We start from the raw sequence: 19798 nt of genomic DNA on the forward strand, positions 1-19798 counted from the left end.
GGTAATTATTAAATAAAAAGTTGAAGATTTGAAATTGAAAAGTGTTTTCATGTGTTTGAGTAATGTTTGGAAATGAAATTGTGAGAAATTTTAATATAAGGATCCTGCAATAGCTACCGAGGATCCTCACCGAGAAGACAAAAAAAATATCTTTCTTTTCAAACATTTTTTTAAATCCCTTCAACATTTTTTAAAAAACTAAAAACCACAAATTCATTAAAAAATATATTTTCCTAATCATTAAGTGAAAAAAACAATCGGTGAGGATCCTTGGTGGCCTAAGCATTATTCTTAAGACAAAATAAAATGTTCTCAATTCATCTCACTTCTCAAACATGATGGCCTAAGAGTTTGTACTTGGCAATGCCCTTGCATGAATGTCGAATTAAGGCCTCGTTTGTTTTCAAAAAATATATCATCTCATCTCATTTAATCATTATAATTTTTTCAACTTCTAATACAAAATAAAATAAACAATTCAAATTTTTCAAATCTCAAAAAAAAAATAATATTAAAGAAATATATTCTCACAATACTTTATTCAACTTTTTAACTGTAATCTCAACTTATCTCATCTCACCTGCGAAAACAAATAAGCCATAAATTATATATACATATTCAAGCTTATATATATGAAAAATTCTACATTCAGTCAATTCAGGTAAACGCCGCGTAAGCGGCTATTGAATGTGATCACTATTATACTTCCTGCCTTCTCACCTTTTCTCGTATTGATTCTTCCTTGGCTTCTAACTATTTTCTTGAATCTTCTTAGGGCCCTCCCTTGATGCATTCTCTTCTTTTCACCCCGACCGGCTGGTGAGGGCAATCAATGTATCTTCGACATTCACAAAGTCGTCCGTCCGATCCATAAATTCTCCTAAGGTGGATGAGGTTTTCCTTGCTAGCTCAGTCATAAAGGGACTCCTTGGCCATATTCTCCCGAGTAATGCAGCCAACATGATTTTTTTATCTTGGTCATCCACCGTCATTCTCTCTTTATTTAGGCCTTGTTTGTTTTTAAGAAACATCTCATCTCATCTCACTTCATCATTACAACTTTTCCAAATCCCCACACAAAATAAAATAAACAATTCAACTTTTTCAAATCCCAAAACAAAAATAATATTAAAAAATATATTCTAACAATATTTTATTCAACTTTTTAACTTTAATCTCATATCTGAAAACAAACGAGCCCAAATTGTGCCAGGTATGCCTTCAGACTCTCGCCTCCTCCGCCGACTAGCCATAAATTGGGTAATGAACTGCTTGTCGAGTTCTTCAAAATTTGTAATGCAGCTCGGCCGCAGTCCCCCGAACCATTCCCTAGCCGTTCCCTTTAGTGTTAAAGGGAAAGCTCTATACCCAATCTCTCCTGAGAACCCATGGAAGGTCATATGGGTCTTGAAAATCTCCAAATGTTCCACCAGATCTTTGGAGCCGTCGTACATGTCTATTGATGGGATTTTGAACTTTGGAGGGAGCGGGACCGCCACAATCTCTGAGGTGTAAGGTAGGTTGGTGCTGGTTAACAACTAGTCAACAGTTGAGGATGTATTTATCTTTTTGGCAATTTCTTCATATTTATCCATCAGGTTGCGTAAGTCATGGTGCATCTTCTTCATACCTTTATCCTCCTGATGGCCCTTACCGACGCCAGCACTATTTGCCTCTGTCTCCTCTCTGTCTACTTGACTGGGGGTTGCATCTTCTCCCGACGGCCTGTTTCGTGCCTTGAGGGTCTTGTTCTCCTCTCGCACCGAGTCTACTTCTGAGGTGAGTTTCTTCACCATTTCTTCCATTTCCGCTAGTCTTCCCTCCATGTTTATTGAAGTTTCTTCCTGATCTCTAGTTGTTTGAGACCGAATAGTGATGGACATGTGAAAAGCATGTTGATTTGTAAGATACGACAATTCCACAAACGGTGCCAACAACAACTGTTGAAGATATGTTTCACCGCTTATCATCCACGACCTTCTGCAACCAAAGGATAAAAGACACCAGGGTGGGGAAGGGGAGCCTCCAATGCTTAAGTCGAAAATAGTCAGAGTAATCTCTAGGCCAATTCATTTCAACCTTTATTTTACGTACCTGATCATTTTAAATAAATCTTTTGCTTTCTTCTCATCATTTGGGTTTAACCACCTTATCTATCATTTGAAACTTGAATCTCGGTCTTTCGGAGTTATATGTCTGTTTCGGGTGGATGAACATCCCTAATCGTGCCGAGGTAATGGGCAGGAATCTCCCTTATCAATCTTGCTCGAACTCTATTGGATTAGATGAGTATTTAAGCCTCATACATCTTACTGTAGAGGACCAAGCCCATGTTAACACCCCACGATCCATTGGGAGTATTTGACCCTTCCAGGTATTTTGATTAGTTTTACATCCTCACGATTCTTGGATATTTTGGATATTTTTTTGGTTATTTGAATCGTATAGGGAATCAGGAATGAGAAAGAGAAGAGAATTTGCACGAAAAGAAGAGAAATAGAAGTAAAAAAAGTAAAAATTTACACTGACACAAGCACTCGGAGACACAAAATCACTAACAAGTAACACCATCCCCTTCCCCATTATTGATGCACTGACCTATTGACACAATTCGGGAAAAAAAATAAAAAATAAAAATAAAAATACATTTATATCTCACATAAACGGAGACAAAAGAATAAAGTAGAAGAATAAAAAAATAACCACACAACACACAAGGAACTAACACGGATTGACAACAAATCACTATTCATTATTGTAGAAGCGCTATAAGCACTTAATATAATAGAATAGATATATAAATACGGTCTGGAATAATGCATGCATGGGGTGTTTTAATAAGAATTTATTAATTAGCATGCATGCACAGATGCACTACTCCAAAACAAAGGGTAGCTTATTTATTCTAATTAATTTGAATTTGTGGGAACCGAGGAAATGGTGGTGCATTTAAAATGTGATGAACATGAATAAACAACGTCTGAGAACTCATCATGTGTTGCTAATTCTTAATTGCTTAATTTTATCAGCTAAAGATCAATGACATAAAGCACTACTAGCTGTTAATTATGAGTGTTTGATACACTACACAATGCCCAAAAAAAAAAAAAGTGTCAAAGCTTGTCTGATATATTAATATATCTGTGACACAGCAAATCTTTTGAGCCAAATACGAGAAAATCTTTAATATAATGAATGAGGATTACGTTTTGATTCAGTTTTTCATGTTTATTATTAATTATTATTATTATTAGTGATGGCATCTTAATCTCCTCGAAATATTATATTCATTCTCTTAAGATCAACAATTGAAATATTATATTCATTCTCTTAAGACCAACAATTGAATATCCCTAATTATTCTTTCTAGCTAGATACAATCATAAAATGTACAACTGATATCGCATTATTTCTTTTAAAAAAAGTTGATAAATCTTGTTTCAACATTTTTAATGGTAGAGCTTACTTTTTTTCAAAATGAATACACGAGACTTACACACCTTAAAACTGTATATATCATTACCCATATATGAAAATATCCTTATTTCTTTTAAATGCATATATGCCTGCTAATTTTAGCAGCATTAAGAGCATTTTTTGTCTTTTTATAGATATTTTTGTTTAAATTAACGATAAATTTGGATAGTTAACACTGAAAATTTTAATTTAAAAATTAAGTTGCACTTGGTTGAAGTTTAGAAGATAAATGACAAGGAAGTATTAGTTCATGAGAAGAAAATATAAAACTAAAATTATAGTATTGAATCCACTTTGGGAAGGTTTGGATAAAAAAGTCTTTTAACTCATCTAGCATCTAATCATTATAATTTTCTCAAATTTTCACACAAAATATAATAAATAATTCAACTTTCTTAAATCTTAAAATAATAATATTATTATTAAAAAATACCTTGATTGGCATGTTTCATATCATTTTTCCTTTTTTTCATTTTTTTCTAGATCGTGTTTCATGTGAATTTTAACTTTACAAGAGGTGTCCAAAAAAGATTTTTTTTTTTTTTTTCTAGTAAAAGAAAACCATAGTCATTTTCATGGATGTCTTGTTCACCCGTATAAAATTGTTTAATGCAAGCCAGAATCATATGACCCCAAAGATGCAATTTTATTTTGACATAGCAGTTATCATGGATGAGTGATGATCCATGAAAACTCTTTTATAATTCATTTTATAATTAATCAATAAAGGAAGAATAAGCTAAAGGCTCATCTAAAACTTACCATTTAGATAATTCTCTTGACGTAGCACCACAGTGCCACGTGATTTATTAAAAGAAAAAAACATACAAACACAAAAATGATAGAGATAATCTAGATTTTCAACCTTCTTTTTTATATTTTCGAACAATCTTTTATTTTTAATGTATTTTTTTATGTATTTAATAAATCATGTAGCGGAACATGATTTATTAAAAAAATCACCAGGATGCATGAAATCGAGATTCTTGCTCATAAAATAGTATATCCAAAATATGAATCTACATATGGGATAAAAAGAAGGTCAGGAAAATAGAATAAGTAGAAATCATGTTTTGGAAATATGATTTGACTTAAAATATTGGACCTAAATTAAAATTTGAACGAAATCACTAGTTTTAGAGAAATGATGCGCGATATTGAAAGATTATCTATCAGCTAATCTAAAATGTGGAAATTTCGTATAATTTTTTTAGAAAAATGTAAGTAATATATAAATATGAAACTTGGGATCGACTTTTTTTTAAAAAAGAATTGAGCAATATTCTGGATACAGTAATTATTAGGTGTAAGTATCGTATACTTTTTTGAAAAAAATAAAGTTTACTGTTAAAAAATATTTTTTTATATAAATTTTAAATTTATCTATTTTTTTAAATAAAGTACACGAAACTTATCTACCTATAAATTACACGCTAATTTTAATTTTTATATTGAAATCTATCATTAATTAAAAAAAATCACACTAATTAAAGTGATCCCACGTACCAAAGTGGTCATTCCCTTCAAGATTTGTGAAAATGATATGCAGCACTAACTTATCAGGTTAAAACCAATCAAATTGCAACACCTTTGGCAAATAAATAAACAGTTTTTTTAAAAAGATAAAAGAATTTCAGCATTTCACTTCATTAGAAAATATTAAAAAAAATAAAGATACAGCATTCTTCACAATACTTTTCGTAATATATAATATAAAATAAAAATATTTTATAATATGATGTTATTTTTATAAAATATTTTACAATAATATTCTTTATATTATATTAAAATATAATTATAAAATATATTGTAAAAAACATCGTGTGTATTATCTTTCTTTAAAAGAAAATAGGAGCATGTGATACTAAGAGAGGACTTTGTATGGACGGAGATGAAGAGTCCACGTCTCCCTATAAGTAAACCTCGTACAAGCCTGCCGACAATAATATTATACCCACCAGAAAGGAAACCCTAGTTGTACTTTTTCTTTCTTATTTAATGTTTGAAAAAAAAAAAAAGCTTTTATTATATTCTGATTTATTCGTAATTTAATATACCCACCAAAAAGGATACCAGGCGGGGCCATGTAATTAAAATCAACAGTGTTTTGAACGTATCCTTCCGACAATTATTTCATTTTTTTAATAAAAGGATAAGGTTGATATTTTATTTATTTATTACATTAAAGATGATGTCTAATTTAATAATAAATAATTATAAAAAATAATTAATGAAAATGAAACTTTAACAAACCAAAATTGCCAAGCCAGAGATTTGATGAGACCACTCACCAGTACATAGGAAAACCGAAAACTGCGTATTAAGTTTTAAGGAAATTATATTTGAATAATGATAAGAATACTATTCTATTATTATTTATCTACTATTCTTTTTATATTTAATTTTTTTTAATTTTTATTTTACTTAATAATTAAGGATGTAATTATTAGTAAAATTATATATTTTTTTAATTTGTTTTAACGATTAAGGATGTTAAAAAAATACTTAAAAGAAAATGATAAAAAAGTAAAAATCTTGAAATACACTTGATTAGTAGTGGAGAATAATAAGGTAGTAAGCTTATTACTACCCATTATATTTTACTTCACACGACCAAGAAAATAAATTTAACCACATTTTAAGAAATAGTTTTACTTGTCAAGGCATTATAAATTATTGAATATTATTATTATAAAATTTTTACACCACACATCATTCATATGATATACTTTAATTTGTAATATTTAAATTTTAAAATTTATTTTTTAAATCAAATAAATTATGAAATGTGCCACTTAGCTCGACATTGTAGGAAAATTGAATGAATGGGGGGATGTGGATGAAGATAAATGACTTTAAAATTTAAAGTGAAAAAGAGATAAATACGTAAAATAGATATTATAGAACCTACTTTATTTATTTATTTAAATGTGTATTTATCTCTCTTCTAAGTTTTAGGTATTGTTTGGATAGTGAGTTGTGAGTTGAGATAAAAGTTAAATAAAATATTATTTTTTAATATTATTAATTATTTTAAAAATTTTAAAAAATTAAATTATTTATTATATTTATATAAAAATTTAAAAAAATTATAATAATAAGATAATATAAAATGAACCACTTATTCCAAAGTAACCTGAATTTGATTACAAATTGAAGATGATCCAAATCCAAGAAGCAGCAGAAAACACAGCCAGCTGTAGGTGGATCTCAATTGGGTAACCGGTTACAGCCGGTCGAAAAATCGCAATCACGAATTAGGTGAGTGAGTAGTGGTACGTAGTTACCGGAATTGGAAAATTAAAGTTAACCAAAAGGATTTTTTAAGGTATAAACATTGCCTTAAGAGGGAAGCTAACTGATTTGTCTCTCTTACTACAAGCAAGTCTTCTATTTTCCACTGCCACGTGTAAAGCACCTTTTGAATTTCTTAATAAAAAGGCCATGTTTGACTATTTCTAAATAATCGTGTTTCCTAATTTTTGTTATAATTATCAATATTATATTATTCATAGATCAAATTTTTATATTTTTTTTATTGAATGGGTAAATCAAAAAGCATGTTCAAGTGTTAGAATGAAGCCAACTCTTCAAGAATCATTGGCATGATTCAAAAGGCTTGAAGCGAAGTGAAGTACAGCTAGCTATCGATTTCCCATTATTGTATTATAAAAAGGAATCTAAAAACTTTATCATATATCTACACACACGTGGAATATTTATATAAAGTAAATTATTTCTGCTGTCTTAAAAATTTACAATTTTCTCGCATTTTTTTTTAAATAGATAAATATGATATTCATAATAAAAAATATATATATAGTTTTTACTAGTGAGTCTTATTTTTTTTTTATAAAAAGAATAAGTAAAATTTGTACATTAAAAAATTATATCTATTTTTACTCATTTGGGCAAAGAGAAATCACTTAACTATAAAATAATTTCATGTGTTATATTATAAAATAGATCTAGCGTATCATATAAAATTATATTAACGAAGAGTTTTGTTACTTATCATTCTTACATACTATATTTATTTTTTATTTTTTTATTTTTAATTTTATTCTTTTTAAATTAATTTAAATTCTTCTACTTATCATCTATATATTATATATTTAATATGAGAAAAAAATAATAAATACAAAAATTATATATGTGAAAACGATGAGTAGACTATTGAATATGTGCTATGAGAGAGAGGGATTGGGTACGAGGACGTGTCTATATTTGAGGAACCAGCAGGCAACACGTTGGCTAGGTTAAATAATTACAAAAGATGCATGATGCATGTAAAATCATGATATCTGTTTTGTTTCAAAGTTTTAAGATGCTGCAACTGCACGAGTTTCATCGTGACACCTTCATATTATATATTTATGAATGGAATTTATTTGAATCAGAATAAAACCAGAAGATTCGATTAATTTAGAGGTAAAATTATAGATTTTCTTTTAAGGATACTCTAAATGAATGTTTTTAATAAAATATTTGCCATAAAATAATCTTAAAAAATTAAAATTAGGCATGGAGGCCACCATGCAAGGACATAACTGGTTCCAACCTTAATTCCACACATTAATCTTATCCTAGTGAGAAATAATTTAGCAAACAAATAATCTTCACAATCTCCTAACACTCTATACTCTACAGTTTTTTTATTTTTTTCTTTTATTAAATATTTATTATATGTATAATGAATAGAAAAATTAAAATAATTTAAAAAAAATTAACTCAAAATAAATTTTAAAAAAATATTAAAAAATAAAAAATTTTAAAAAAATGTGGAGTGTGAAGTATGGTGGAGGTTGTGTAGCAAAACTCTTTAGCAAAATAATGGGAATTTTGAGATCTTTGGGGCCTATATATACCTTTCACTACTCATTAAGTTTCGTTTGAATTCAATATAGACACATTAATTATTATTATCCGTAATTAATTATAATTGCAAAAATTTTTTGAACAATATATAATAATTAATAAATATTTTAAAACTCAATTCATATTATGTAGTACATTTTATCACGATTCGCGAGTAATACTCATCATTTTATTCATTATCTCGTAATTTTATTTGTATAACGCCAATCATTTGATGCCAGATATTGAGAAAATGATGATTAAAAAAGCGTGTTTTTTTTTTTTTCTTTTATCACGGAAGCACTCATTTAAGATTGACAATATTTTTTAAATAATACTACATATAATTGTAGAGTACACAATCGTCATACAGTTATTTAAAAAAAAAATAGAATCTATTATTAAAAAATTAATTTTTTTAATGCAAATCTCATATTTTTTTTTAAAATGATTGCACAATATTTATACACTCACGATTATATCTATCCTTTCTCATTTTTGGCCGAACGTGAATATAATTAGAACTTTGGAATTTCAGAAAAGCCAATCGGAAAGCAACGAGTATTGCAATGGATAAGGAGCATATGGTAGAGCCAACCAAGAAATATGCTAAAAATTTCTAGATTTCATGTTTCCTAGATATGGCTAGATCAAGATGACACGTCCTTTCTCCCACTCAATTAATATATATATATATATATATATATATATATATATATATATTAAATCAAAGCTCCATAATTGGTTTCCTTATGATCTATTTGTTTTCAGAGATGAAATGAGATGAATTAAGATTAAAGTTAAAAAGTTAAATAAAATATTATTAAAATATTTTTTTAATATTATTTTTGTTTTGAAATATGAAAAAGTTAAATTATTTATTTTATTTTATATTAAAAGTTGAGAAAGTTATAATATTTAAATCAGATGAGATGTTTTCTGAAATAAACGAAACCTTAAGCAACGTGATAGTTTCTCTTCCACACAAACCAAACTGTTTATTTTTAGTTACCTAATTAATGCTTCTTCCACGTGGCTCGTGCTTAGTGGTGATATGCTATAAAGTTGGAGAGATTATATATATACATATATATATATATGGAGATGTATTGCAAAATTATATAGATGTTGATGTTTCTTAGGTCATATTCTTCTAGCATTTACATGAACATTCTTTTTTTTTTTTTTCTCTCCCTTGATTATGAATGGGTTTTTGGACTTTTTGAGAAAATTTGTAGAGATTGAAATTTTGTAAAAACTATGGAAACCAATACAAATATATATGGTTAGATTAATAGTGCTTGTTCTTTTTTTTAGTATGAAAGTTTAAAAAGTATTTTTGACGATATATCTTTAAGTGCTTTCATAGAAAAATGATGCGTTTAGTAAATTTATAAAGAAAAAAAAATACTTTGAAGCACTTGGAAAAACCGAAAACTCACATTTTAAAAAAGCATTAAATCGAAACTTTTGTTAAAAAGTTCGAACAAACAACATAAAAATTACCGTTATTTTTTATGCATATATTTACTAAGGACAAATCTAGTGAGCGGCTAAGCATGTATCGTTGGACGTGTTCTTAGTGCATTTTTTTATTTTTTTTAAAATATTTTTTAAATATATTTAAACATTTAAAAAAATACACACATTTACTATAATCATTTTCTTAATTATTAAAAAAAAATTAATTAAAGAAATTTAAAATACACAAACGGTCAAATTTAGGAGACAAAATCAAAAGGCTATTTGGAATTTTCTTTTTGTAACATAGTTAAACCAAAATTAAATAATAATAATAATCTTAAAATAAGTACAAATGATAAGGCATATGTTTATTGTGCTTCAATTGTCCTGCCAACTTGACAAGTGTGTGTACAGAGGTATGGTAAGTTTCTGTTGACTTTTGAGTGTGCTTTTATAACTTCACAGAGAGAACTATGATTAAAGAGTAAAGAGTAAGAAAAGCACGTGTTACATATGGGGAGGATTTGGACGGCAGGGAACACGTTGGGGATTTTGAGACTTCACAGGGGTAATTATGCAAATACAGGGTTGGGGGAAAGGATAATATAACGGTCGTCGTTGTTACTCGTTACTGTTGACTCCATAATGCAGTTCGGGCAGAGAGTAATCCACATCCGGCCCTTTTCGGGCAGGTACCAACGTGTACGGGCTATTACCCGCCGAATCTATATACATTTTAATTGATTTGTGTAGAGAAAAAAAAAATTTTTTTAATAAATATTTTATGCATAAAGTTCGTGCTCATGTTGTCATGGCTTACGCGTTTGCACATTTTGCGCATGTTAATGAATCCAAACTTCGTGTATTTCTCACTATTTTTTAAGCATGGATATCAACTTTATGGCTTTGAAAAAAAATAATATTTTGGTAACATCTTAGATATATAAAAATAAGAGTAATACTAGATACAATCGTAAAATACGTAAGTATTATGTAATCTTTTTAAAAAAGAGTGAGGCTCGCTATTAAAAAGTTATTATTATTTTTTTATGTTGGTCATGTATTTACTTTTTTTTTTTAAGTAATTGTACGGTCTTTGTATATTTCATGACTGTAAATATCAATGACTATCATTTCTCATTCAAATGTGATAAAATGTGATATATCGAAATGTAAAATTCATCTTATTATAAAATAGATTTAATGTAACACAACATATCACTTCAAATATATGCTTTTCTGGATATAACATTTCTCTAACTATATATGATAAATATATGATTTTTAGTTGGGACGTGGTTGATAAATATATATTTAAGACTCTTTTCATCGTAATATAAGAAAATTACTATAATTATAAAGAAATTTTATAAAAATAAATTTGTGTGGTTTAATGTGGTTTAAAGTGTTATAACATTTCTATAAAGATATTCTCCCTTCCCAACAAAGAAAAAGAAGGATCATATGATAAATTACAAATCTACTCAAGTTCATTCGATTTAAATGTAATTTTCAGCCAATAGAGGAGAAATGTGAACTTCAAAATTGGAAAATTGATTGAGATACTACACCAAACATAAAGAAAATAAGAAGATAATAAAGTGTTAAGATTCATCCAATCATGACTCTTGAATACTTACTAAAATCCACGATGGGACAAGATTAGTATCATATTCTTGAGATCTAGTGTTATTTTTAATTAGGATTCTCTATATTATTTTGGATGAAGGAGTGCTAAAATCTTAAATATTATTTTTAATTAAAGAGCTAGATTTTACCCACATCGATATTTAAATTTATTTTATTTTTTTAATTTTTTAATTTCAAGTGACGTGTTGTATAAAATAGTCCCTACAATATTTAATTGTTTTTTTATTTGAGTTTTTCAACAATATTAGATACTATATATGTCTTACATATCTAATTCTACTTTGTATCTCTCTCATTCTATGTCCTCAAATATTAATAAAAGATAAATGCTACTTATTATTCTTCACACCACATACCAACATGTAATTTTTCATTTTATCTTTCTATTTAAATACGCATATTTACACATCAATATATGTTTCTTTAAATAAAATGATAAAAATGACAATTCACATGTTGGTGTGTGGTATAAAAGATGACAAGTAGAATTTTTCTTGATAAAGTTTTTTTTAAATGGGTTTTATTACTCATTATCCCCTCACACCATATTTGTTTTATTTTTTATTTTTTACTTTAGTCTTCGTGATAATTCTTCTATTCAGTATCTATACACCACACATTTAGTAAAAGAAAAAAATTTGAAATTAAAAAATTATATGTGGTATGTAAAGATGATGAGTATAAAGTTTCTTTTGAAATATATCATTGATAGAGTTTCATGTTATTGCAGGTGGTTAAGATTATATGACATTTGAAATCCAAGTCAAATAAGAAACTCAAAATATAAAAAAAATAAATAAAAAATGAAAAATTTTATTTATGTATATCATTATTCTTTAGGTGATTGTGATTATTTTTGGGTGCGATAATTTATTTATTCGCTTCTAGTTATTATTATTATTATTATTTTTTTTTTGGGTAGGAGGTGTAATGATTATAGGTTACAACCAAACAGTAGAAAATGTTTTATAAATTCATAATTTTCTTGAAGGACCAAGGTCTTCAATAAAAAATTAGAAAACAATTTTTTTTTTTCAGAAAAATGTATTGTAGAAAATAATATCCCTACAGAAAATACTTTTCACCTAGACAAATTAAGATGCTTTACAAGTTATTAAAAAAAGTACTTAATATTGTAGAAAGAAACATCATAACCAAAGTATAACTATATTACCATTAAGAGAAGTTCTATTTGCAAGCATGTGTGGAGGTCACCTTCCATACTGTGACCTAATATGATTTGATTTAAAAAGAGAAATTTAAAAATAAAATATTTTACAAATAAAATATTACCATGTAAATAGTATAACTTCCACACCGACTTAGAAGAACTCTTAAATAAAGAGTAATAAAAAATAGTGAAAAGATGAAAATTGAATAATAATAAAAAAGATATGAGAATGCCTTAACACCAATAATAAAATTGAATAGTTCTTTAACACCAATGTTAAAGAATTCTAACATTGAATAGTAGTGAATTATAATAAAAAATAAATAAAAATAAATAAAAAAATAAAAAATAATTATAAAAATATTGATAATACCTCAATACCAAAACTAGAAATTACTTTAAGAACTCTTTTATTATTTCAGCCGAGTCACGGCCACCCTGATAAGTCATTGGAATTGGCCGAAATTTGGTGATCCATCGTCGGAGTTCGCTACAATCCGACAGCCATTGACCATTATTGGTTTTTTTTTTTCCCAAAAAATTGTAAATTTTGACTCTGTACTGATGTATTTTAATTATAATAAAAAAGATTAATATGATAATTTCTGGTTGAGAGGGTAAAAGCTTCTTCTTCTTTTTTTTCAGATTTTTCATTTGTTATTTGATACTTAGATGAGTAACTTAAAAAATTATTAATAAAAGAAAATTCTACACACAACACACTATATTTATTTTTATTTTTTCTTTTATCAAATGTGTGGTATATGGATAGGAAGTAAAATATGATTCAATTAGTTTAATAAAAATAAAACAAAAAAAATAAATAAATAATAAATATAATATTTGGTGTTTAGAGGTGATGATTAGTAAAATTTTAAATAAAAAGCGCTACTTTGGTGCCGCCCAGCATGACCGTTAGGTGCGGCCCTATGCAAAATTTTATTTTTTAATTTTTTATTCATATTTTCTTAATATTTTTAAACATTTTAAAAAAATACCAATACATTAATAATCAATTTTTTAATCAATAAATAAAAAACTTGTAAAAGAAAAAATTAAATAGATGAACGATCAAAATAAAAAGATAAAATGATAAAATGAGACAACATAATTACATTATTCTCGAATAAAATGTAACTAACTTAGTACGGGAAATAGATTCTTCATCCTATCCTTTAAAATATATCATCAAAACTTATTTTTTTTATTTTGCATATTAACTTTTATAATATATCATATATTAGTTTATCTATTTTTTCTTCATATCATTTAAATATTATACCTTTTAATATTTTTTATTCATTTCAAATATTTTTTCTAACTACTAATGATATCCTCATATATTTTGATATTTGCAATATCTTCTCATATACAATGTCATATAATTATGTTCTATTTTAAATTAATCTGAATTTATAAATTAAATCAAAATATAAATTAATTGAAAAATTAAAAAAAAAGATTATATAAAGAAAATATTATCAAGAGAGTGGAATAAATGAGAAACTTAACAAGAGGAGGGAAGATAAATTAATTAAAAATGTTTACAATAATAAACAGTATTATCTACATTTAGAGATTTGATGAAGTAAAATATAAAAGTTTTTTTAAAATAAAATACCTATTTGAGGGCATTTTTCAGACAATGTCTTTATATTTTAAAGAAAAATGTATTACAGAGGACATTAGTACCTAGTGGCGATGGTGGAACGATAAAGCATTGAACAAGACAAAAATCTACTTGCCGATACGAAGAACCAGTGACCGGTCGAACCGGTGGCCACGATGAGAGAGAAAATGTTTATATATTCCGTCCCTCTTGAAATGGGTCTGAAATGTTCCTTCACACGTCCCATCTCCTTCTTTAGTTCTTTCCCTCTCTCTCTCTCTGCTATGGAATCTGTTAGTCGGCGATGTATTTACTCCGTCGCCGAACACATTGCCGAGCAGTTGGCAAATGCAACTTGCTAATGCTTACCGTGCTCGTCTTCTAAACGAGGCGTTCAATGCTAGTGCATCTTCTTCTCCTCGATAGCTTCTCCGGCTGCTTTTTCCGGTGGCCATAGAGATAGCAAACGAGCTTCTTATTCAATCTTCGTATTTACTGAACGAAGTCGAGTTGGCTCTCTCTTTCTCTCTCTAAACTCTCTGTCTTTGTCTCTGTCTATGTCTCTCTTCCTTGGAATTCTGAGCTCCGATCGCGTTCCTTGTAGCCCTTGGTTGTTTCCGATCCCATAGATCTACACCGTTCGATTATCTGCTTTGAAAGCCGTTACTCGTTGCTCAAGTGTTTGTAAGTAGTCATTTCTAAGCTAATAAGTGGTTGCCAAACTTCTATTTTAAGCTAGAATCAGAGTTGAAATCTCGAAGACGAAGAGCGTGATGCTGGATCTTAATCTGAATGTGGTCTTGGCTGATTCGTCTGAGAAAGACGAATCCGTAACTTTCCTCGATATATTACCCGAAGGCTCTTCCGGGAACCAATTAGACGAATCGGGGACCTCGAACTCCTCGATCGTCAATGCCGACGCGTGCGAGGACGACTCGTGTTCCACACGCGCCGCCAGGGACTTGTTCACCTTCAACTTCGGTATATTAAAAGTCGGAGGCGGGAACGACGTCATCACCAAGGAGCTCTTCCCTTTGAGCGAAGGGAAGGACGGGGATGTTATGAATTGGCAGGGTCAATCTTCGTCCTCGTCTTCTTCGTCGAAGAAGAATTGGATCGACCTGTCGTTCGACCAGGGCGGTGTGTCTGCTGAGGTGAGAGTGGTTCAGCAACCGCAAGAGCAACAAAAGCAGCAGGTGAAGAAGAGTAGGAGGGGACCGAGGTCTAGGAGCTCGCAGTACAGAGGTGTCACGTTCTATAGGAGGACTGGGAGATGGGAATCCCATATCTGGTCAGTGAAAAATTTCACTAAATTTGGATGCTCTTTTTTAATTTAAGTTCGATGCTTTTGTTTGCTCTTCAATTAAATTCTGAGTTAGTTCTGCTGTTTTTTTTTTTTTGCTTAGTTGAGTCTGAATTTCATTTATTAGTTTGAGGTGCTTCTATGCTTAACTGTATTGCTCTCTCTCTCTCTCTCTCTCTCTCTCTCTCTCTCCATGTGTGCCTTGGCATGTAAAAGTAGTTATTATTTGATTTCAATTTTAATAGTGCTGAGCTGAGCTGAGCTGAATTTCTATCTAATTCCTTTAGTTGTTCTATTTTTCTTTTGGTGCAGGGACTGTGGGAAGCAAGTGTATTTGGGTATGGACTTAATGTTTTTGTTTCATTGATTTGAGTTCTACTGTTGCGGAAAGTATATATAACTCTATTCTTGTAAATTTTGGTGTTGGATTTTTATAGGTGGATTTGACACTGCTCATGCTGCGGCTAGGTAAAAGTTGTCATTTATGGAAATTGGGTCTCTTACTTTAACTTGTATTTTACCTTTGAGCTTTATTCTGTTTTGAATTACATTATTCTTAAAATTGGTGTTCATAATTTCAGGGCTTATGATCGTGCTGCTATTAAGTTTAGGGGGGTTGATGCTGACATCAATTTCAATCTCAGTGATTATGACGATGATATGAAACAGGTTGGATAATGCGTGCCTCGATCAAACTGAATCAATATGCTCCAAATAATGATTTTTTAAAAGTAGTTCAAATGATGAAATTGTAAGCTGTGTTATTTTTGTATTTTGCTATCAATGGACAGATGAAGAATCTGGCGAAGGAAGAATTTGTGCACATACTAAGGCGGCAGAGCACTGGGTTCTCAAGGGGGAGCTCAAAATATCGAGGAGTGACACTGCACAAATGTGGACGATGGGAAGCTCGAATGGGGCAGTTCCTTGGGAAAAAGTGAGGCAACATTTTATGGAATTTAAATTTCAGCTTATTTTATGCTTAAGAGAAGAGACATTAGAAGTTTCAAATGGTTGGTTCCAATTCTTAGTTAAATTGTTGGTTGGTTGTATTTGTTTTACCCTTGTTCGGAAAAACAAGTCTAAGACGATGACTATTTCAAAGAAATGATTGGGGATGGTGTTTTCATCACGGAGATTACGATGCTTGCGTGCAGGTATATATATCTTGGGCTGTTCGACAGCGAAGTAGAAGCTGCAAGGTCCTAATGATCATGAATTACTCTCTACCTGCACTGAATTTATTACCCTGAATTATCAAGCTCATTAGGTTCCACTCCAACACGTGTCTCCCTTTTGATTTTATGGAAATCAGGGCTTATGACAAAGCAGCTATCAAATGTAATGGAAGGGAGGCAGTCACCAACTTTGAACTGAGTGCGTATCAAGGGGAGATGATCTCTGAGGCCAGTAATGAAGGTATTTTATATAGCTGTTGCTATTCTTGTATGCGCTTTACATGTATGTTACTTCTTGAGGAGCTAGTGGTCATTATCGTAGTGATTTGTGCATGTATGTGTGTTGGTGCAGGTGGTGACCACAATCTTGATCTGAATTTGGGGATGTCTCCTCCTTCACTTGGTAATGGTTCAAAGGAGATTGAAGGGTGTCTTCAGTTCCACTCCGGCACTTATGACATGCATAGTGAAAGGAGTTCTAGGGTAAATTCAAACGTATTTTTAGCTTGCTGATGATGTACTTAAGAATCTCAAGTTAGGTTCAAATACTAAATCTTGCGAGCCTCGTTGAAGGACTTAAAAGCTACAATTTAGCTTGCTGTAGTAAATATAGTTGATCCGTTTTAAGTTTTCCTTACACATGCTGGATGATAATGAATCGTTTCATCCATATTCAATTTCTAAAACTACCTATACTTCATCCTTACTGCGTCCTGCTTTTTTGCAGATGAAGAACCATGTGCACCCAACGTTAACAGATCCACGTTTAAAAGGGCTAGTAATGACCTCAGAGCAGTCAACCTTAATGAAGGGTTTATATCCTAGCTTCTTTCCTAATGAGGTGAATTTGTCCACTTATTTCCTATTTCATAGTTTGGAACCAATTACCTTTTAGACAAAGAACCAGCTTCTCATTATTTCCTAACTTCATAGTCTGTAAACAATTATCCATTAGACTAGGTACCATCCCTTTCTTTTCCTTAATATTTTTGCATGTGTTTTGTGGCAGTAACCTAAAACTGCAACCAAACCCCATACTGATCACTGAATTTCATTTACATAGTATTATATCTTATGTTGAATCCTTTTCTAGGACAGATCTAGGTGATGTATATTGGAAGAGGGTGCCAGGCCAGAGGCAATTAGATTATTTCAACTGAATACAGTTATATGCCTTGTTGTAAATTTTTTCTTTTTTTTCACCAAACCATCCATGTTTTTTTCTTTGCTAGGTGAACTCAATACTTGGGTGCAAAGAAAAATTAAGATTTTGATTGTACACTATTTGGATTCCCCGACTGATCATGAAACCTCCTTTTTGGATCTATTTTAACTGAACTTTTGATCTTTCCGGCAGGAAAGAGCAACAAACAAGAGAACTGCATTAGGTTCTTCACAAGGACTCCCCAATTGGGCATGGCAAATGCATGGCCAAGTCAGTGCTCCCCCAATGCCACTGATCTCTACTGCAGCATCATCAGGATTCTCATTTTTGTCTACCCCTCGCTCCGCTGCCATTCCTCCGGCAAAACCTCCCAATTCAATGGCCCACAATCTGTGTTTTACTTCATCAGCCACAGCTGCCGCCAACACCGCGCCATATTTTTACCAGGCGAAGCCACCACCTGCACCACCCTAGCCTATTTACCCCTCCGAATCAAGAGGGCAGGCAAACGTAACAGTTGTGGTTTTCAGAATTCTTTTTATAATTCAAATGCGGTTTGTGACAAAATGCAAAGACTCGACTATTCCTGACTTAGATAGGTCATTCCCATACTATGTTGGCTAATATATGTTGAGAAATGATAATTCCCATTGCTTATGTTTTCCAGCAATATGTCATGTTTGGACTCTGTGGTGGGATTCCCCAAAACTCTTCGTGTTTTGCTTAGTTATAAGAGTCAAGTTTTCTAGAGAAGTAAATTGGGTTCTAAGTAGTTTTTGGTTTTTGGCTCTCTGAATTTTCATGGTACAAATCGATACTTTATTCCTGTGGTAGCTCTTATGATCCAACAGCAAAATATCTGACGGACCATTTGATGTTCATCTCTTTTGGTGATTCCTAAAATCCTAAAGGCCGTAAGTATAATGTATGATACCTCGTAGCTCGAGCAAAAGTGGGTTTTCAATGGTCGCTAAATGCATGTGCACATTTTGGAGACATTGTACAGAGTGCTTTTTACAAGCGGGGAAGGAACCTACTGACAAAAGGTGCGCTGATCCTATTACTTTCAATACACTTGAAATCATTTAAGTAAAAAAAAAAATTTTTGGCCAGCGGTCAAAGGCGAGGAAAAGTAACTTTTTCCTACTTTTTAATGATCCCAATTTTTAGTTTCTTTTACATTTATAGATTATGTAAGTATTATTAACTCATTTTTTAAAAAAATAGTAAATATGAGAATTACATAAAAAGAAATTAATTTTTTAATAGTAAATTTTATTCTTTTAAAAAAAAAAATTTATTCATCAGTTACTATTCACTTTTATACTTCATATCTATAATTTTTTTTATAAAATGTGAAGTAATGAATAATGTCTGATAAGAATAATTTTTTTCTCTTTGAAATCCAAAATACTCATCTCCTTCAATATTTGTATTTATGTATGCATGTGTTGAATTTGGAGGCAATTTTAGAGCCATATCTTACATCCTCCAATACCTACATCAGTGTAGTATATCCTAGTCTACAAAGGAATTTTATAAAAATAAATTTATAAATTAATGTGATACGTTAGATTGGAAAATAAATTTGACGTTTCACATCAAATTACGTTAACTTATAAGTTTGTTTATGCGAGTAAAATCTCTTTGTAAAGCTAGTACTTCTGATGCAGCTTGATTGCTTGTTACAATCGGTGGTGTTACACTAAGTTCAATAGTGTTACAGATGTTACAAATACAATTTATTAGGTTTAGGATGATGCTACATTGTGTAATTTTTTTTTCCAAACATTCTTTAAATCTCTTAATCATATTTTTTTAAAAAAAATACAAACTCACAAGTTATAATAATTTAAAAAAAAAAAACAAATCGGTACAAAATTTCGGTGGACATCTCGTAGGAATAGTGTTTTCCCAAGTTTAT

The 19798-nt window shown here is 30.1% G+C and overlaps 1 protein-coding gene and 1 long non-coding RNA gene across 3 annotated transcripts; one reads left to right on the plus strand and one right to left on the minus strand.

Annotated features, from left to right (window-relative positions):
- Positions 1–266: 266 nt before the first annotated feature.
- On the minus strand, positions 267–18060 carry LOC121240701. Its single transcript, XR_005935590.1, has 3 exons — positions 17913–18060; positions 5382–5383; positions 267–278 (listed from the first exon to the last, which is right to left on the minus strand). It is a non-coding gene; the product is annotated as an uncharacterized LOC121240701 (long non-coding RNA).
- On the plus strand, positions 14447–18623 carry LOC121240700 (ethylene-responsive transcription factor RAP2-7-like). 2 transcript variants are annotated; one of them, XM_041138203.1, is made up of 10 exons: positions 14447–15519; positions 15844–15869; positions 15969–15999; positions 16113–16200; positions 16323–16468; positions 16689–16733; positions 16847–16950; positions 17062–17192; positions 17437–17550; positions 18067–18623. In XM_041138203.1, exons 1-10 carry the CDS (start codon positions 15002–15004, stop codon positions 18346–18348), a joined length of 1485 nt encoding a protein of 494 aa, XP_040994137.1. In that variant the 5' UTR covers positions 14447–15001; the 3' UTR covers positions 18349–18623. The 2 variants fall into 2 exon arrangements, with proteins under 2 accessions (XP_040994137.1, XP_040994138.1); XM_041138204.1 differs by lacking the exon at positions 16689–16733 and having other exon boundaries at positions 14448–15519.
- The last annotated feature ends 1175 nt before the right edge of the window (positions 18624–19798 follow it).

The sequence above is a fragment of the Juglans microcarpa x Juglans regia genome, chromosome 7S (genome assembly GCF_004785595.1).
Source record: "Juglans microcarpa x Juglans regia isolate MS1-56 chromosome 7S, Jm3101_v1.0, whole genome shotgun sequence".
Taxonomy (NCBI): Eukaryota; Viridiplantae; Streptophyta; class Magnoliopsida; order Fagales; family Juglandaceae; genus Juglans; species Juglans microcarpa x Juglans regia.